This window comes from Bos grunniens, chromosome 11 (genome assembly GCF_055505025.1).
Source record: "Bos grunniens cultivar Pamir isolate PY7600 chromosome 11, Bosgru_T2T1.0, whole genome shotgun sequence".
Classification (NCBI taxonomy): domain Eukaryota; kingdom Metazoa; phylum Chordata; class Mammalia; order Artiodactyla; family Bovidae; genus Bos; species Bos grunniens.
In genome coordinates, this window is record NC_141175.1 from 36190053 (window position 1) to 36211767 (window position 21715).

Below are 21715 nucleotides of genomic sequence, written 5' to 3' on the forward strand. Positions count from 1 at the left end.
CAACTTTTTCACTCTCCTCTTTCACTTTCATCAAGAGGCTTTTTAGTTCCTCTTCACTTTCTGCCATAAGGGTGGTGTCATCTGCATATCTGAGGTTATTGATATTTCTCCCGGCAATCTTGATTCCAGCTTGTGCTTCTTCCAGCCCAGCGTTTCTCATGATGTACTCTGCATATAAGTTAAATAAGCAGGGTGACAATATACAGCCTTGACGTACCCCTTTTCCTATTTGGAACCAGTCTGTTGTTCCATGTCCAGTTCTAACTGTTGCTTCCTGACCTGCATGTGGGTTTCACAAGAGGCAGGTCAGGTGGTCTGGTATTCCCATCTCTTTCAGAATTTTCCACAGTTTATTGTGATCCACACGGTCAAAGGCTTTGGCATAGTCAATAAAGCAGAAATAGATGTTTTTCTGGAACTCTCTTGCTTTTTCCATGATCCAGCAGATGTTGGCAATTTGATTTCTGGTTCCTCTGCCTTTTCTAAAACCAGATTGAACATCTGGAAGTTCACGGTTCACGTACTGCTAAAGCCTGGCTTGGAGAATTTTGAGCATTACTTTACTAGTGTGTGAGATAAGTGCAATCATGTGGTAGTTTGAGCATTCTTTGGCATTGCCTTTCTTTGGGATTGGAATGAAAACTGACCTTTTCCAGTCCTGTGGCCACTGCTGAGTTGTCCAAATTTGCTGGCATATTGAGCACAGCACTTTCACAGCATCATCTTTCAGGATTTGAAATAGCTCCACTGGAATTCCGTCATCTCCACTAGCTTTGTTCGTAGTGATGCTTTCTAAGGCCCACTTGACTTCACATTCCAGGATGTCTGGCTCTAGGTGAGTGATCACACCATCGTGATTATCTGGGTCGTGAAGATCTTTTTTGTATAGTTATTCTGTGTATTCTTGCCACCTCTTCTTACTATCTTCTGCTTCTGTTAGGCCCATACCATTTCTATCCTTTATTGAGCCCATCTTTGCATGAAATGTTCCCTTGGTATCTCTAATTTTCTTGAAGAGATCTCTAGTCTTTCCCATTCTATTGTTTTCCTCTCTTTCTTTGCATTGTATAACTAGACTTTTAAAATACATATGTCTTGTGGTTCACATATGAATCATCCATGATCATTTTGCTTAAGCAGATATGTATGTAACACCCTGCCATTTGCATGTACAGTGGTACACTTCATAGTAATATGTTTCTTGGCAATGTTTACTAAATAACTTACAGTATATTATCAAGATAGATATAATAAAATTCCTAGGGTATTTTAAGATTTTGTTGTTGTCTGGTGATATAAATCATGTTTATAATGCATCTTCTTCCTAGGAAAAGTAAATTTTAAGCCATTTGTATGTATTATATAAATTATAAGACATTATATATCTTGCTAGCTACTGTAACTTCACTACGTTTTCGTCTAATCCTTTATTAACACCAGATTCACTTTTCCCTTCTTGGAATGTGGAAACAACTGAAAGATTGGTGGGGATCTTTTTATTACTATGGTGGAGTTTGATCGGAATGTTTGAAAGCTGTCACTGTTAAAAAGTGACTAGATATGTGGCAAAGCATGTATGGAGTCTCGAAACTTGAATTCAGGTGACCCACACTTCTGGGCTTATTGCTGGCAGACAGTAAGCTGGTCACCAGAAAAATGTTACGAGAGCAAGTACTAATGCCATTGTGTTTTTCACTAACTGTTTAAGGATGTGAATGAAGACCCAGGAGAAGATGTGGCCCTCCTTTCTGTCAGTTTTGAGGACACTGAAGCCACTCAGGTGTACCCTAAGCTGTACTTGTCACCCCGAATTGAACAGTAAGTATCGGTGTCATAATTTTATGTAGCCTGATGATTCTTCTTGTTAATGAGACATGATTGCTACTTCTTTGGCCAGTCTTAAATTCTTAGAATGGTTTCTCTTTATTGACTTTTGTTTTCTTAAAATGAATTGTATTCAACGTTTAGATTCCAGATTAAATACAGACAGTATTTGCCATGGTGATCTTTGGATAAGACTTAGCTCTGCAATTTGTGATGTGAATACTGTGCCTGAGTCCAAAATTGTGACTCCTTATGAATATCCCTGAGTATGTGTGGTTGGGCTTCCCCTGATGGCTCAGTGGTAAAGAATCCGCCTGCCAAGTAGGGTTGGGAAGATCCCCCGGAGAAGGGAATGACAACCCACTCCAGTATTCTTGCCTGGAGAATCCCGTGGACAGAGGAGTCTGGTGGGCTACAGTCCATAGGGTTGCAGAGACAGATACAACTGAAGTGACTTGGCACGCATGCACTGGCTAGTGGAGAGAGGGAACCATGCAGACATTGTCGGGGCGGATCTTTCAGCCAGGGGAGAGAGCATTCCAGACAGCAGGAGGGAGGCTGCTGGGGACTGGGAATCCCAACTCTGGGGCTGGTGCCACTCGTATGAGCTCCTGAAGCACTCCCCTGCATCCCTAGCAGAGTGCACCCTAATAGTTAATGCATGCAGGTTAACCCGTCTGTCTCCCCTCCATTCAGTGACTCTAAGGATTGTGTCCTGCTTGCCAGACTAATAGCTTAGCCCTATGTCCCCTGGCAGTCCATGGGGTTGCAAAGAGTCGGACACAACTGAGCAACCGAACTGAACTGATGTCCCCTAGGGCTTCCCTGGTGGCTCAGTTGGTAAAGAATCTGTCTGCGATGCAGGAGACCCGGGTTCGATCTCTGGGTCAGAAAGCTCCCCTGGAGAAGGGAATGGCAACCCACTCCAGTATTCTTGCTTGGAGAATCCCAAGGACAGAGGAGCCTGGCATGCTATAGTCCTTGGTTTCACAAAAGAGTCAGACGTAACTTAGCGACTAAACAACAACATGTGTGGTTACCTTAAAGAGGACTGCTGAACAGCATCCTACTCAGTTTCTTGTGTGTTCATAACTCTTCTCATTGTTTGTAAAAATGTAACCAGTAACCTGACAGTATTAACTTATTCAGAAGTTAGTGAAGGGAATATTAGAGGCAGGTAGCTTAAAAAGATGACATATTTTTTGCATTGAAATAGTTCTGTATCACTTGACACAGCATTCAGACTATGTGGTACCAGTAGTTTGATATTACGTTTGTGTTTTAACTCAGTAACTTTGTTCATCAGTAATGAATCTTATAAGCACTAACCTCACAATGTGCTTATTGTTGGCTAAAATGCTTTAGTAGCTTATTCTACTTCAAAGGAAGTTGAGGTTCATTGAAAATGGATTGTAAGCAGATTTGGTTGGGAACTTCTGACAGGACAGATTTTTCATCAGCAGAGAGAGTTTTTACAGACTCTGCTTGAAATGTATTATTAAAATTCTCTGTAAGTCATCTAGTCAGGGTTGGCTGATTTCTGTCTGAGATGTGGTCACCATCCACATTCATATACCAAGCTCTTTCACCCCCCCTCCCCCGTCTCCTTAGTTGCTCTTAATTCATGAATCATAAACATACCATCTTACACACTGATAAAAGACATGGCTCTTTATATTCAAATATGGAAGATTATGAGCATTAATAACCCACAGGCATTCTCTCATCTATTTATATACCTCTGACAATACCTGGAACAGGATCTTACAGTAGCAGTCACTCAATGAATATTTTAATTTTTAATTGAAAATACTGAACCATAGCAGTAAGTGGCCAAAGGGTATTGGAGATAATAGTGAAGTGGTAACAGGCAAGGGTTCCGGAGTCAAGCATGTGTGATTTAAACCTGGATTCTGTCACTTACCAACGGGCAAAATAGTTAACATCTCTGAATTTGTTGCCTCATCCGTAAAATAGGGATAATCATACCTTTTTCATAGTTTTGTTTTGAGGATTATATTAAATAACTGTTCGTAAAGCATTAATTGCAATGCCTGTCACTATAGCAAGTTGGAGCTAGTAATGTTATTATTATTGATAGTGTTTACAGGAGAAGAACGAGTGACTGAGTGAGTGGTTGGTAGGACAGATTGGGGCAGAAAAGGAGAGGATGAGTAACCATGTGAGCAAATACTAGTTCCGGAGTAGCTACTCGGTACATACAGTATGCATTAAACCTAAGAAGGTATTTTGATGATGCGAAAAGAGAGTTGTAAAACAATCACAAGATATAGGTAATAAGAATATTATCAGTTCAGCTGCAGCCAAGAATTTGCCAGCATTTACATTATTTTTCTTTGAAGTGACTGCTCCTAGTTTGCAAGTAAACTTGCTAATAAAATATTTCTCACTCTAAAATCAAAGATATGGTGGGAAAAATTATTAGTAAAGGGTATATTTTAAAAGTGATTTCCTATTTCTAAAATCTAGCTTTCTACACCCCCAACCCCTTTTATGTTAAGAACTGGCCACAGCTTACTTTTCCAGATCAGTTTCCTGTCATTTCTCCCCATGTATCCTGTTTTCCTGTCCTTCAGCTGGACTCCTTCACTTGAAGTTTTCTACATTCACATGTACTCTCTTGCCTCTGTGCCTTTACTAAAACTGTACGTCCATGTAAAATGCCCTTCTCTAATGCTGTCTTTGTGTTGAAATATTATACATTTTCTAAGGCTTTTTTCAAATGCTGTCTACCACCCATTTTCCCTGGGAAAAATTAATCTAGCTTTCCTCTAAGTTCTTATAACACTAAATTTATATCATCACTCTTATAATCTGCACACCATAGATTTAGTTAGTGTTGTGCTTTTCTTTTTTCCATCTTTTATCTATATCGCAAGCAACTCACGGGCAAGGAGCAAGTCTTTTCATTCCTTTAATGCTTTTACAAATGCAGTGCAGGGTAAATAATATCAAATAATAGTAAGTAATTGACAGTGTTCTAGGGCAGTAAGTAATTTTCACAAGAAAATGTGAAAATGCATCATTGAGAGGTTGTACGTTTTTACTGTTTGATACAAGTTCCCTTAATAGAACTGCATGTGTAATACCAAAGAAAACGATTAAACGTTCTTATACCCTTGAGTAAAAGTTGTAAAAATGAGCTTTTAGAGAAAGTTAAAATGGAAAGTGGTCAAATTGTGGTATGATCTTCTAAGGGCTTACATAGTTGTTAAAGTTATTCATATCTTTGGCCTGACTCTTACAGAGATCAGAGCATAGAAAAGAAGTAATGTCATTTCACTAAGGTCCAAGTCATAGGATAGATTTTAGGAACTGAGAGAAGAGCGGTTGCCACTATCTTTGATATTGTGTTAAGCTCTCGTTTCTGTGTTTCATACAATCCGTCAACTTTTAACTGTTGAGGCATTGATTATAGAGTCAGACTTGGAGAGTTCTTTCAGGAGTCATGGGAAAAGCATCCTACGTGGACCCGCCCGAAGCCAATGCCAGACGCTTGCCCTAGCTCAGGCTTGCACACTTTTTGGCTTCTGCTATGGCTCTTTCGAGGAAGTCCCAAGTCCCATGCACTGTATTTGACAGGCAGAAGCCCTGGAGATCGACAGCCTGATCCACAGTAGGTAAAAATTGATAAAAGACTTTTCATGGCATAGAAAGCTGTCTTGAGCCTGGGAAATACCCTGTTTTAGTCTGGCTGATGTAATGTCTCTGCCCCAGCTAGTCCATGCAGTAGGCAAGGGCACTGTGCTCACATTAACTAGTCTCAAAAATAGGAAAAGGCTACTCTGGAGTCTTGTCATCACATATAGGAAGGGGGATAAATTTACTTTACCCTAAAGATTTCTAGGGATATGGATACCAAATGTCCCCGAATTAGAGGCTCCCACAAAAGAGAACATCTGTCAGAGACACTGGGTAGAAAACTCCCAAGTGTATTATAATTTATGAAGCCCTGCAATGCGGTCTCACTTCAGAAATCTGTCCTGGAACGGTTGTCCGGTGTTTCTAGCAGTGCCGGGACGCATGGCTGACTGAACGCCTGTATAGTGTTTAGATGCTTGTTGTTTCCTGTCTCTCGCTGTGTTATGTATATGGCTTGCAGAGTAAAAGGTTCTGAGGACTTTGTGTTCTTATCCAGCAAGGGACTTTGATAAAATGCACATGTTTCTGGGTCCATACATTTGTTTTCAAAGGAACCCAAGCCAGTCAGTTGAATTAGACACTAAGTAATGTTCATTAAAAAAAAAAAAAAAAACAATGGTGAGGTATGCAAGAAAAGCTAATGGTCAGTTATGTAAAGTAGATTTTGGTTGAATAACAGGAGAAGTGGGGTGAAAAACTGGATTCCAAACCAGTTGCCTTTTTTTCCTGGCAGGAAAGCTGGAATCGTAGGGTTACGTCATCAGAGCTGGCACGAATCCTTCCTTGCCTGCACCTCCGCCCCAGACTGTGGCAGTTCCAGCGGTGACACCAGAGGTCAAATGGCAGCAGAGGCTGCACAGTTCTCTTCCCCAGAAGGTGTGGGCCTGTCCTTGGCTGCAGCCAGTTAGTGGGAGTGGTTTGAAGAAAACCAGCTCGTCACTCCCTGTGCTGTTCCCACTCCATGCATAAAAAGAGGACTTCAGCCCCTGAGGCGGACCAGGTGGCATCTTTCACAAGTACAGAATTTGTTTTTAGAACTTTGTGTTGTTGAGTTACAGTCCCGCCTTGGAAATAAATACTCAAAGCTTACCAGCCCACAGACATTCACCATTAGTGAGGCCTGTGTGCCTGCGAATATCCATGGCATGCCTTCTTTCAAGCAACAAAAACACATTGAAAAGTGACCCAGTATAAGGTCCTTTACTAGATGCTTCAGAGAATGTCAAGAAAAATGAGATATGGCTTATGCCCTTAGTTTGCATATAATCAGTAAGGGAGATCAGAACAAATATGGCAAGTTCCAACTTGTGTGTAGAAATAGCACAATAAGACTTGGCATGAGAAGCCCTCTGTTCCTCCACTTGCTAACTGGCAGTCTTGCTCAAGATACTTTAACCTTTTTGAGCCTCATTTCATCTTCTGTAAAGGGAGATAAATCTTGAGCTTCGGCTTCATCCACTCCAAGGGGATATGGAAGTGCCTACAGTAGTGTTTGACTCATGGTTGATGTTCTGTTAGTGCTTCTCTAGTTATATAAACACCCAAGAAAAGATATTAACTACTGAAAGACTTCAGGGAAAGAGAAGGAGATCAGTTCCAATCAACTTGTTGAGGAGGGGACTTTGGAAAACTTTGGAAAGTATGGCTCTGCCAATGTGACGTGGCTTTTCTAGAGATTAGATATGGTAATACTGTAGCGATAAAAATATATTTGTTTAGTGTTTTGAAATGTTCAAGTTGCTTTACAATTTACCATCCCATCTAATCTTCATGGTAATATTCCTGGCTTGCATTTTTTTTAATTGACGTATAGTTGATTTACAATGTTGTGTTAATTTCTGCTATACAGCAAAGAGACACACTTAAACACACACACATTCTTTTTTGTATTCTATTGTGTTTTACCATAGGATATTAAATATAGTTCCCTGTGCTATACAGTAGGACCTTGTTTTTTTCATCCATTCTGTGTACAGTAGCTTTTATCTGCTAACCCCAGCTTCCCACTCCATCCCCCCAGCCTCTTCCCCTTTGGCTACCACAAGGCTGTTCTCTGTGTCCATGAATCTGTTTCTGTTTCATAGATAGTTTCATTTGTGTCGTACTTTAGATTCCACATGTCAGAGTTATCATATGGTATTTGTTTTTCTCTTTCTGGCTTCATTTAGTGTGGTAGTCTCTAGTTGCAGCCATGTTGCTGCAAATGCCATTATTTCATTCTTTTCATAGCTGAGTAGTGTTCCATTGTATACGTGTACCACGTCTTCTTTATCCATTCATCAGTAGATGGACGTTTAGGTTGCTTCCAGGTCTTGGCTACTGTGAATAGTCTAGCATGAGTTTCATAATACATCTTTTCCCCTCTAAAAGCTGGATTTCTTAGATCCTTCCTGGTATCCTTCACTGTCTTTACTTCCTTTCCAAACACTTTAAATTATGCTAAATTATGTTTGCCGTGATTCCACCCTAGGCCTCTTTCATGGCCTCACCTCTTTGTGGACGACCCCCAAATCCCCATTTCGAATCCCAGCTTTCCTTCCTGTCTACAGGTCTGCTTTTCTAGCCATTTGATAGATTTTGTGTCTGTGTGTTCAGCTGACACCTCAAATTCAAAGTGTCTGAAATGAAACTCATCATTCCTCGAGTAGATGTTTCTGCTTTGCAACCTTCTTTCTGTTCACAGCGCTCTCATGGTCTTCAGTGCCCAGTGCTGTATCTCAAGATCAATAGTCAGCCCATTGTTTTATGCTAGAAACCCTCTCTCCACAGTGTCTTTATTTTTGTCACTCTTCCTGTCATTTTAGTTCAGGTCTTCAATTGCCACATCTCCTGATAGCCTTTTAACTTTCCCTGCTATTTCAGTTTATTTAGCACAAAACTCTCCTGTCTTCTTAAAGTAAGTTCTAGTCATATCATGTCCTTTCCTTGCTCCATCCACACCACCAGTGCCTCCCTGTTACCGACTGAATTAAGCACATCTCTCTCATCATCCAGAGTATTCTCTCTTTTAATCCCATCTGATCTTTCTACCCTGATCTGGCCTCGATGTATTTCCTGTTGTTCAGCCAAACTGGTTTTTTGTGTGTGATTTCCTGTGAACACAGTTTTTATTTTTTTCATTGTTATACCTTACTACTTCTTATACTTGAACGTTAAATTTATTTCCCTCTCCTGTAGGGTCTGTCCTCTTAGGCCTTCTCCCTCACCACCTCCTTTGTGGCGTATTCGTGACCACCACCATTGTGTCCCAACATGACTGTACTCTCCCCTATTTGTGCCTCTGTTGTCATATTGTTTCCCTGAACTATAAACTCCTTATGGGTGGGCTTCTTCTTCCAACAGTTGTGGCCTGGCGAGCCACAGCCTACCTCCTGCCAAGCTGGCCCTGCCCTTAGTCCCCACGTGAGCTCAACCACAACCCCCACTGATTAGACTCCCTGTGGGGGCAGAAAGCTCTGAACTCCTTATATCCTGTGCCTGTGAATGCAAGTGGTTTCCATCATTGGTTTCCATCTTGGTGTACTTTGTGACCAGCCAGCAGGCTTTTTCCCCTTGTGGAACCTGGCTTTGTTTGGAGAGGTGGAATTTATTTTGTAGAGGGGCTTATCAGCTGAATCCTGGAAGTGGTGCATATGCTTGTGATCGCATATAATATATACAGTATGAAGTGTTAGTCACTCAGTTGTGCCCGACTTTGCGACCCCATGGACTGCAGCCCACCAGGCTCCTCTGTCCATGGGATTTTCCAGGCAAGGATACTGGAGTGGGTTGTCATTTCCTTCTCTAGGGGATCTTCCCAACCCAGGGATTGAACCCAGGTCTCCTGCACTGCAGGCAGATTCTTTACCATCTGAGCCACAAGGGAAGCCCATGTGATCGCATATGACCTGTCAACTCCTCCTCCTGTGGCCTCTCCAGCCTCCCCTTTCCCTGTCTTTTCCCCATGGTGTGCCTAGCCACAGACATAATCACTGTGAATATTTGGCTGGCCTGTAATCCACAAAGGCTGGGATAAACTGAAATTTGACCAAAGAGACTAGAGAAAAAGGGGATGAAGAGAACTGAATATTAATACTTAGGGGTGAGAGTCAGTGAGATTGTGGATATTAAATTCAGATAAACCAGATAAAATAAGTTAAAAGCAGTAAGCTAATTCAGTATTTTGTGAGTTTTATTTAAATTTGATACTGAATACAACATCTTAACAGGATGGGAAATTTTCATTTTAGATGCTAAAAAGATTTTTTAGAATAATTGAGGAGGCGTGAGATTAAACACAAATAGATTTAAAAGAAATCTTGCCCTTTAACTTTTAAAACTGCATCAGTTGTCTCAAGAAATGGACCCCAAATCTCTTGCGGTGATTTTGTGTCAGGATTTAAGTAATAGAACATCATAGTAAACATGGTTTAATTTAGCTTTACTTATGTTTACTTGAGTCACAGAGATAATCCTGTAATAAATATTGTGCTGCTGGAGATTTTTTTTTTTACCTTTGATAAATACATAGTCCTGAGTATGCTAAGACAACCAGCTGTCAGAAGATGCATATTTGGTTTTAGTGGAGCAAGCTATCTTCGCCTCTGGGGACTTGAGATGTTCGTTTTACTAGTCTGGGAGCAGGGCCAGAAGGGTTCTTCGTGACTTAGAATGGAATTCTGAAGAGTAAGTTCAGCAAGTTTTCATTAGCGAGTTTGGCCTTTTGTCTTGCCGGTGCCTCCCAAAAGATCAAGGGCTCAGCCTGCACTTTGAAACATTACAAAAAAGAACCAGAACAGAATTTAGTTCTGGAAGAAAAATCAATCAGTCCCCAAATAACTATATTTTTTGAAACATTCTGGTGCAGAACTCCCACCTCCCCAGCCACCCAAGCTAGTGATAGATTAATGTTTTTAATCTAGCTTTCTTTTCAGGCAAACAGTAGACTTTCAGAAAGAAGATGTATATAAGTCTGTGATAGCTTAAATCTCACTGGTACATGGTTCTTAAACTCGTTTGACCTTTAAGCTCTTAGATTTGTTTTGTGTCTTTGGGCAGTTCTCAGCCTTGCTTCTTTTAAATGCTTTTCTCTTCTCTATAGTGTAATGTTTAACTTACATTCTTACAACTTAGCTTGATATCTTTAAACTATAAGATATAATGTGTCCTCACTTAAGAGTGAGTGAAGCCCCTTAGTCATATCCGACTCTTTGTGACCCCGTGGGCTATAGCCCACCAGGCTCCTCCGTCCATGGGATTCTCCAGGCAAGAATACTGGAGTGGGTTGCCATTTCCTTCTCCAGGGGATCTTCCCAACCCAGGGATCGAACTCAGGTCTCCCTCATTGCAGGCAGATGCCTTAACCTCTGAGCCACCAGGGAAGCCCTGCTCACTTAAGAGCTGAGGCCAAGCACCTTTCAATTAAATAGCTCAAAGATTTTGTGCCGAGTTTTTTCTGTAATGAAAATGAGAAGTTTATGATTTTCGATTTAAATGTATATATCTCAACAGTGAAGCTCTGAGCACTGATCATTACATATAGCCAGTGTTCATTTATATTTCACAAGTAGGAAAATCTTCCTCAATGAAAGGTCTGAGGTAAACAGTGGATAGTTCTTGAAAACATTAAGCTGTTTTCAAGAGGCAGGAGCAGAGAAATGACAAAGCAGAAGAGAAAATGGTCTAGAATGTTCCAGAACTGATGGAAGACACCAAATAAAGGAAATACAAGGAATCTCAATAGCCTAAATAAAACAAAATTGACATCTATACACATCATCTGAATAGCAAAGATGTAAAGTATCTGAAATAGACACATCATGTGTAAAGGAATAGCAGACTGACACAGACCTCTTTGAAAATCTTGGCGAGCCATGGACTTTATCCAGGGAAATATACAGGTGCAAAAAGTTCAAATGCAGTTTTGAGAATACCACACCTGCCCCTAAAATCAATTCATAAGCTTTGTTTAAGAATCATTGTTCTTGGTTTCATTTCTGCATTGTTAATTACCTTCTACAGTATCTCGTGCTGGAACAATCACTGAAGCTTTGAATTTAATATCTAGAGTGTAAGTCATCATCTAACATTACCCATTTCCTCTTCCTGATAATCTGCTTTTTTTCTGTGTTCTTATTTTCAGTAATGATTTAACTATCCTTCTACTGACCTTAGCCATGAAACCTAGGCATCCTATTTTTGACCTTCCTCCCGCCATTGTTTCCTGAACTTAAAAGCTAAGTTCATTCTCTTGTCTCATAAGTGATCACTCACCAGTTTTATCCAACTCGTTACTTTTCCTTGTATCTCCCAGGCATATTCCTTTTTAAAAAAGAACTATCTATTCTACTTTATGCTCAAGTTCCAGCATTTTTTCTTTCATACTGTCTTGAAGTCTGAACTCCTCCAAGACTGTTTCTTCTTATCCCATTGTTTCAGCTGCTTTACCCTTTAATCCTTTTGGTCAAGAACTGAGTGGAAGTACAATAGAAACCCGTGTGTAAAAAAGGTGGCATGAAGATATGAAAAAGTTGATCATCGGTGCTATGAGGCACTCATCCTCATTCTTTTCAAGTGTGAGGACCTGTTTTTAATGTTGAAACCTTTTACACAAGGTTGACTACAAAAAGTCAACACAAGAAAATTTTAGTATGATGGAATTGTTCTGTATCACGATGGTGGTAATAGATATACAACTCTATGCATTTATCAAAGCTCAAAGAACTGTGTGTCACAAAGAGTGAATTTTACTGTGGGTAAAAAATAAACTTAAAAAACATTTCACAGACTTGAATAGAAAATAGTAGTACTTTTTAGCATTTCACGTTATTGCTGCTAAGTCACTTCAGTCGTGTCCGACTCTGTGCGATCCCATAGACAGCAGCCCACCAGGCTCCCCCGTCCCTGGGATTTTCCAGGCAAGAACACTGGAGTGGGTTGCCATTTCCTTCTCCAATGCATGAAAGTGAAAAGTGAAAGTGAAGTCGCTCAGTCGTATCCGACTCTTAGTGACCCTATGGACTGCAGCCTACCAGGCTCCTCCATCCATGGGATTTTCCAGACAAGAGTACTGGAGTGGGGTGCTATTCACGTTATTAGTGATGAATTCAATGCCTTTTCAGTGAACTTACATTTTATTAATCATAATAGGTTATATATTGGAAATAGGTTATATTTAGGTTGTATAACAATAGGTTATATAAATTGGAAATGGATATATATACACATACACACACACACACACACACACACACACTTGTATGTGCTGTATATTTGTGGATAATATATGTATATAGGTATGTGTATGCATATATGTATCAGTTCAGTTTAGTTGCTCAGTCATGTCCGACTCTTTGGGACCCCATGAACTGCAGCACACCAGGCTTCCCTGACCTTCACCAAGTCCCAGAGCTTGCTCAAACTCATGTCCATTGAGTAGGTGATGCCATCCAACCATCTCATCCTCTGTTGTCCCCTTCTTCTCCCACCTTCAATCTTTCTCAGCATCAGGGTCTTTTCCAGTGAGTCAGTTCTTTGCATCAGGTGGCCAAAGTATTGGAACTTAAGCTTCCAATGAATATTCAGGGTGGATTTCCTTTCGGATGGACTGGTTGGATCTCCTTGCTGTCCAAGGGACTCTCAAGAGTCTTCTCCAACACCACAGTTCAAAAGCATCAATTCTTCAGCGCTCAGCCTTCTTTATGGTCCAGCTCTCACATCTATACATGACTACTGGAAGAACCATAGCCTTGACTAGATGGACCTTTGTCAGTAAAGTAATGTCTGTGTTTTTCAATATGCTATCTAGGTTTGTCATAGCTTTTCTTCCAAGGAGTGAGCATTTTTTAGTATGTATATGTATATATACATTTGTGTATATATACATACATATACATATTTTTTTATATGTGATACCACACACAGCATTTACATAGCATTTAATTGGAATTCAGATGCTTCAGTTCAGTTTAGTTCAGTTCAGTCGCTCAGTCGTGTCCGACTCTTTGCGACCCCATGAATCGCAGCACGCCAGGCCTCCCTGTCCATCACCAACTCCTGGAGTTCACCCAGGCTCACTTCCATCAAGTCAGTGATGCCATCCAGCCATCTCATCCTCTGTCGTCCCCTTCTCCTCCTGCCCCCAATCCCTCGCAGCATCAGAGTCTTTTCCAATGAGTCAACTCTTCGCATGAGGTGGCCAAAGTATTGGAGTTTCAGCTTTAGCATCATTCCTTCCAAAGAAATCCCAGGGCTGATCTCCTTCAGAATGGACTGGTTGGATCTCCTTGCAGTCCAAGGGACTCTCAAGAGTCTTCTCCAACACCACAGTTCAAAAGCATCAATTCTTCAGCGCTCAGCCTTCTTCACAATCTAACTGTTACATCCATACATGACCACAGGGAAAACCGTAGCCTTTACTAGAGGAACCTTTGTTGGCAAAGTAATGTCTCTGCTTTTCAATATGCTATCTAGGTTGGTCATAACTTTCCTTCCGAGGAGTAAGCGTCTTTTAATTTCATGGCTGCAGTCACCATCTACAGTGATTTTGGAGCCCAGAAAAATAAAGTCTGACACTGTTTCCACTGTTTCCCCATCTATTTCCCATGAAGTGATGGGACCGGATGCCATGATCTTCGTTTTCTGAATGTTGAGCTTTAAGCTAACTTTTTCACTCTCCGCTTTCACTTTCATTAAGAGGCTTTTTAGTTCCTCTTCACTTTCTGCCATAAGGGTGGTGTCATCTGCATCTCTGAGGTTATTGATATTTCTCCCGGCAATCTTGATTCCAGCTTGTGCTTCTTCCAGTCCAGCGTTTCTCATGATGTACTCTGCATATAGGTTAAATAAGCAGGGTGACAATATACAGCCTTGACGTACTCCTTTTCCTATTTGGAACCAGTCTGTTGTTCCATGTCCAGTTCTAACTGTTGCTTCCTGACCTGCATACAAATTTCTCAAGAGGCAGATCAGGTGGTCTGGTATTCCCATCTCTTTCAGAATTTTCTACAGTTTATTGTGATCCACACGGTCAAAGGCTTTGGCATAGTCAATAAAGCAGAAATAGATGTTTTTCTGGAACTCTCTTGCTTTTTCCATGATCCAGCAGATGTTGGCAATTTGATCTCTGGTTCCTCTGCTTTTCTAAAACCAGCTTGAACATCAGGAAGTTCACGGTTCACATATTGCTGAAGCCTGGCTTGGAGAATTTTGAGCATTACTTTACTAGTGTGTGAGATGAGTGCAATCATGTGGTAGTTTGAGCATTCTTTGGCATTGCCTTTCTTTGGGATTGGAATGAAAACTGACCTTTTCCAGTCCTCTGGCCACTGCTGAGTTGTCCAAATTTGCTGGCATATTGAGTACAGCACTTTCACAGCATCATCTTTCAGGATTTGAAATAGCTCAACTGGAATTCCATCACCTCCACTAGCTTTGTTCGTAGTGATGCTTTCTAAGGCCCACTTGACTTCACATTCCAGGATGTCTGGCTCTAGGTGAGTGATCACACCATCGTGATTATCTGGGTCGAGAAGATCTTTTTTGTACAGTTCTTCTGTGTATTCTTGCTTAGTGTTCAGTAAATTAGTAAACCTTTAAGTCTAAGGTCGCATAGTGTCTTGAAGCCAAAAGATTGAAAAGGCTTACTACAAGGGGTGTATAATGAATGACCATTTTTCTAAGAATGATGATGTTCATGCTTATCAATATTTGCTTCAGTAAGAGCAAATTTTAACTTCCTTCTTGTTCTCAAAATAGCTAACATAATCACTAAGTTAGGAAGCAGTTTTTAACCTCATTGTTTTGGCTCACGGTGGAAGGACAGATTCATGAAGACCTGCCACTTGCATTCCTTTCTGCCCAACACAAGCACCTAGGTTTCTGAGTTAGGCTTACAGTGGAGAGAGAAGCTCCAGGAGCAAGGATCCAGGGGGCTGAGCCCTGACACTTTGGGGCTTTCTTCTGATGTTTGGGCCTTGATTTCCAGGAAACTCATGGGTTCACAGCACTTCTTTCCCAGGGCTTCCAGCTCTCGGATATTCCACTGGTTCTCATTTTTTCTCAATGTTTCCATCTCCACAAGGATCTGTGAATTGGTCCATTGTTGTTTAGTCACTAAATTGTGTCTGATTCTTTGTGACCCCAAGGAATGTAGCCCTCTAGGCTCCTTCTCTGTCCACAGTTCTTTGGAGTGGGGGAATCGAACCTGCATCTCTTGCATTGGCAGGCAGATTCTTATCGTTGAGCCACCAGGGAAGCCAAATTGGTCTATGACATTAATATGAATATAATAGCTTTTCCTTAGTTTTCAGAGCAGAGTGTGGATGTGCATAGGGTGATAAGTCAGTTGGGTTTTAAAAATAAAGTTCATTCTATCTCATCTTCTTCATAAAAATGTATATGATTTGTTATGTCTACAACATGATTTCAGTGGGTAATTACTTAATACCAAAAGGTAATGGCATGGTTCTTGATTACAAGTGTTTGGTAGGAGTGGGTAATGACTAAAGCTCTTAATGTGTAAAATTAATGTATAAAGTGGAACCCTTATATTGTTGTTGGAGGAAAGGTTGAACACCAATGTTGTCAGATTTTACTGTGTGACCTTTTATTAAAGAACATGTAATTTGATCCTGGTATGTCTGATTTTGAGTCTTATAATATAGGGCTAATAATTATATTGGACTTTTTCTGCACTGGTTAAAATTCAGACATGCTGTCTTTCACTAGCAGCACTAATGACTTTAATGAGTGGATAAGCCTTTAGTTTAAAACAAAACAAATGATGAGTTAATATAATATTGTAACTAGGACCGTAACAGGGAATGGACATCCTGTCTGTGAACATTATCTTTTATAGACAGCTTCAACAAAATAGAGGTCATACCTGAAAAAGACTGAAATCTGCTACCTTGCCAACTTTAAAGTAAAACCAAGCCAGTAATTTGAAGAATTTATATATCAGTGGAAAATTTATTTTACCAACAACCTTTTTTTCTCTTACATGTAAAGAGCTTTGCCCTCCTGCTTTTTAATCCCTCCCATCCCTACTCCACCCCAGTCTTTGAAAAGGATGATGTAAGATTGGGTTATTTTGTGCCAAGTTTTCATCCTGAAACACGTTTTTATAGCCCTGTTTCTCTGAGAAAAGTTTGTGACCAAATGGCAATAATGTTTCCATGTTTCCATTTCCTCCTCTGATCTTGTGCTTTTGTGCAAACTTCAGTTTTGTCAGAGTTTGACATGACCAGTATAATATGTGTGCTAAAGAAAATTACATTGAAAGCTTTTGAGGATTTATTCATTATATTCAATATGTATTGAGTATATGTGGTTCCTTGGGAAAAACATTCAATGTATGTGGTTCCTTGGGGGAAAAAAGACTGTAGAGGGTATTATCTTTAAATTTTAGATTCTTCTGTTCTTACAATTAAAAAACCCTTCAAAATATTTGTTTGTAGGTATCATTTGTTTTAGTGATTGGTTTCTGTTATTTCTATTCTATTAGTGACTCTTCATTTACTTTTTGCACATACTTTCTTAAGGACACAGACAAACTTTGGAGCCCTGTTTTTTCTTGGTCAGTAGAGAATTTAATATTAAAGGTCCAGATGGTAGAAACAACTGAAATGGTTGTCAGTAGGAAAATGACTAAAAATACTTTGGCATAGAATGAAGCAGTAAAGGACCAGGTAGATTTCTGTTTACTCACATGGAAAGTTTTCTGAGTTAAAAAAAAAAAAAAAGCAAATATCAGAAAGATGAGCAGAATTGTACATTTTTATGTTTTAAAAAAGCTAAAGATCAAAATCATAGTATATATTCTCTACAAGGGAGTGTGTGTGTATGTGGGTGTGTATATGTGTACTGGATACTAATGGTAGCTGATACTTAATGAGTACTTGGGTCACATGTTTTTAGTATGCTGTACCCATTAACTCACTCAGTCCTCACAGCAACCCTATAAAGTTGGTTACTACTGTTGCCCCCATCTTATAGATGATGAAGCTGAAATTCAGAAAGGGGTCTCTTCAGTTCACTGTCTGTCTGCCTCCTGTCCTCCCATAATCTCAGGAAGAAAGCCCATAGCTTTTTACTTGGTACCTTATTTAAAGTGTGTTTCTTCATTTGTAGCTTTGATCTTTTTCCTACTTTCCACTCCATACTCAGTACAGACAGTATTTCCTAGTCAGTCTTCAGTTTCCTTACACACTTTGTTGATCAGAGCAGTTTTGCATGTATACCTTTCTGGGCTGATTTTTATAGACTGTTTTGGAAGGGTCCCCCATCATTTTAGTTCCAAAGGCTAACATAGCTTGAAGACTAACTGGGTCCAAGGTCTGATTCAGCCCTTTTGCCCAAATTCTCAATTCTCGATAAATGTAGCTGAGCCAAGGCATACTCCTCCCCTCTGCTCTCAACAGCCACTTCACCTCTCTCCGGCCCAGCTGCCCTTCCCATCAGGAGCAAGTCTCTAGTGAAACACGAAGGCAGAGCACTGCTTAGCCATAAGACAAATGGCGGTTTATGGCCTGACTGTAACTTTCTGGTTCTGTTAACCTAGTGCAAATTACATCTCTGTGACTCAGTTTCTTTATCTATAATCCTCATAGAAATTTTGCTAAGATTGAATGAGAGAATGTATATAAATTGTTTTAAGATCAGTTCAGTTCAGTTCAGTCGCTCAGTCATGTCCGACTCTTTGCAACCCCATGAATCACAGCACGCCAGGCCTCCCTGTCCATCACCAACTCCCGGAGTTCACCAGTGCTTGGCATATTGTAAACACCAGATACCTAATAAGTGGCTGTGTTATGACTGTCATCTCAATCAATGTCATCATCTTCCTCCTCCTCTTGAAATACTTGGAGATCCCGATTTTTGAAAATTCTACTCCAGATACTTCCCATCAGGACCAGAGGTATTATCAGTCCCCTGAATTCATTTAGGATAGGCTGGTGGGGGAAATACAGGAATAGACATGAGAATATCATGGTAACTATGACAACCATGACCATCAGTGGGCAACCTCAGACTGCTGACAGGCTAGACCTCTTGAGTATTAAATCTGGATACTGCTCAGCCTCTGAGATCTTCAGGCTGAAGCAGGCTTTCAGTCAGAACGAGAAGGTCTGGAAAGTCTTCAGCGCTCTAGTGAATCCATACTGATTTTGGGTTGGGTCTTAGTCTTAAGAACTCTTACATGGATCAGATTTCCAGCATTTTTAGGAATTTTAAGAAAGGTCAGTATGGGCTTTTCAGTTCAGTCCGGATTTAGAGGTTTTCAGGATTCCCAAAGGGAGTCCTGGAAGTAAGGAAGTCTTCTTCTGTGTTGACCAGATTGTCTGGGTCCTGAGTTGAGCTGGTTACAGAATGAAGTGGGATCTGAGGATCTGCCTGTCATTTGGGCCTTTCTGGAGATCTGAAAGGAGGCTTTTGCACATAATCCCTGTTCCTCTGCACGATCACTGTTGCTTGCATACACGACAACTAGAAAGTTTCAGTTACTTGCAGAGTGAAGAGAGGGCCTATCCGGACCCTGACCTTGGACTTACGAATTCTGAACGCAAAGATTACAGTAGGCCTCAGGGCAGCTTTACCCTGTTAAGCCTGGCATGGAGCCTCTTACTCCCACCAGCTTTTTGGAGCCCTGTCTGTCCTTTCTTAGAAATTAAAGTCGCTTCCTTCTTCATTTTAACAAGTCATTTTTAACTTTTACATCATTGGCTTAACACACTCGTCAAACAGATTAAGAACTTTAAAAATATTATTTAGATTTTTTTGCCCCCGTCCTTTTTATCTTTCATTTTTTAAAGAGAAAAGACAAGTGGTAACACGTACATTAAAAAATTTTAATTTAAAAAAGAAGTACATTAAAAATTGATTATTTTTCTCATTAGGAACTTCTTTTGAGAACATGATGCATTTTCTCATGTGGATGTTATGTGGTCCTGTCCGGTGCAGGGCACGGCATTTAGCATCCTCAGCCCTGCCTGTTGCTTGTATGACCCCTCAGATATTGAGACCATTTCATGGTGCATGTGCCCATGCATTTCCATATCCCCCTAAGAGGGTGCTGTCACCCCCATTGAGAGGGAAACTAATAACCTTTTTCCTTTGAGTTCCAGATTATAAAATGAGCACTTTGTTAGACTGTTTATTTGAGAACCTTAGTCCTATTCTTAGCAGAGATTTCTAGGAATCCCAGAAGTACTGTACTCTTACTCTGTGGTTGTCAAGCCTCTTCTTTCCAGACCAGGATCTCATCTCTTGGGACGTAGCTTCCGCAGAAACAGTGTCACATAGCTCAGGCTGGCACGTTTCAGGTGTGGCCTTGCCCTTCTGTGTTACGGCACCCTTCAAATCGGGCTGCATGGAGACGTCTGCTTTGGGGCCGCAGTAAGGGTATCATGACTTTTTAAGATTACTAATTTTTCCTAGTGTGACCAGCCCCCTACTAATAAGTTACATTTCAAATTGTATGCGTATGTTGATTATTTGGACTCTGGGACATGCTTTGCCATGGAAACCATTCAGTACATAGTTAGGTTACCAAGGAAACTAGATGTTCTCAAGCCATAGTGCCTGCCGTGTAGAGCAGCACATTTAGAGGGATAGGGCCCAATCCTTTTATTCCTCTTCAGTGGCTGTCACTTGTACAGCTTGCCTTGCTGGGCAGTGGCAGGGGGCCAGCAGTGATCCAGTCACAGCAGATTGGGCAGACTCAGTTCAGCCAGTACAAGTCTATATACCATCTTTCTAAATTCCATATATATGCATTAATATACTGTATCAGTGTTTTTCTTTCTGACTTAGAAACAATGACCCTATATATGAGACAGCAAAAGAGACATAGATGTAAAGAATAGACTTTTGGACTCTGTGGGAGAAGGCGAGGTTGGGATGATTTGAGAGAATAGCATTGAAACATGTATATTATCATATGTGATATAGATCACCAGTCCAGGTTCAATGCATGAGACAGGGTGCTCAGGGCTGGTGCACTGGGATGACCCTGAGGGATGGGATGGAGAGGGAGGTGGGAGAGGGGTTCAGGATGGGGAACACATGTATACCCATGGCTGATTCATGTCAATGTACAGCAAAAACCACTACAATATTGTAAAGTAATTAGCCTCCAATTAAAATAAATAAATTAATTTTTTAAAAAGTATATACCAGGAGGTCTGCAAACAAAGCTCAGGCATGTCTTCTCTATGTAAAGTATAAATGCAGGGCAAACCACAGCTGAGCTGTCGCTTGGCCCTGGATTGTTGTCTGAAACAGTGGTGATCACCTTTCCTTTATTGCTTGTGAAACCCCCTGTGCATCCCAAAGCCAGGGCAACTGGAGCCAGAATGAACACAGAGCGAATGGGGTACTTTTTTTTCTTCCTTGTGTTATCAAATGTCCTTGCAAGAAATTACTATTTCTGAGCCTCCATGTGGGCCCTCTGTCACCCAAAGAAAGCCAGCCAACTCAAACCAAACAGGAGTCTGTCCACAAATGCTTATTAACCCACAATCTAGGTTCTTGAGTATTAACCACGTTTCTCTGTTATTTGCCACTTAGTCCAGTAAAGATAGGAACCGAGTGACCTCTAGACCCATTGTAGTCTTCTAAAGACAGGGGTGGTAAGAGTATTAGTGCTCTCCTGTTTTTATTGCCTGTTTTGAAATTAAGCTGAATTTGGCTTAAATGTTTATGGTGCCTGTTTATCGCCTGCCCTAGCATGGTGGGTTAGAGTCGCCTTGCCAAGCAGTGCTGAGCCCTTCCGTGTTACTCCTGGGCCTCTTCACTTTGTGTCCTCTAGTCAGGGAGATGGCTGCCATCCTCCTGTCTTGTCATCACCCTTTGGGCCTTCCTCATTTTATAGTCTGTTATTTCTCATCTTTGTATGCTGTCTTACTCAAAATATTTTCACTTTATATACATATTGCACTTCCGACCTTAGAAGTATATTCTCCACATTTACCTTTGCAGGCTAGATAGGACACGCATGGCCATCTCCATTTTCCAGAGTTAAAGTCACAGCTCAGATACCTTAAAGGCCTTGCCCAACTCTCCCCCTTTCCCGACAGGTCTGGAGCTGGACCTCAGGGCTTCTGAGGCCCAGGTTTCTCATGCTTTTCCCACCGTGGCAGTCTGCGTGCCTGTGCTGTTGCTGCTTCCTGCAGCCCTGGCTAGATGCTTAGTTGCTCAGCAGACCCCATGGACTGCAGACTGCCAGGCTCCTCTGTCCATGGAATTC

At 40.9% G+C, this 21715-nt stretch overlaps 1 protein-coding gene across 15 annotated transcripts in view; it reads left to right on the top strand.

The window, feature by feature from the left end:
- Positions 1-21715, top strand: part of BABAM2 (BRISC and BRCA1 A complex member 2) — a 478104-nt gene that overhangs the window by 272352 nt on the left and 184037 nt on the right. For 14 of the 15 annotated variants that reach the window (XM_086326104.1, XM_086326097.1, XM_086326096.1 and 11 more), the window contains one exon: positions 1709-1818. In XM_086326104.1, coding sequence (XP_086182230.1) covers positions 1709-1818 — 110 coding nt within the window. Of the gene's footprint in view, positions 1-1708; positions 1819-6220; positions 7488-21715 lie in introns of those variants that run through there. The other variant, XM_086326101.1, reaches the window with a different exon arrangement.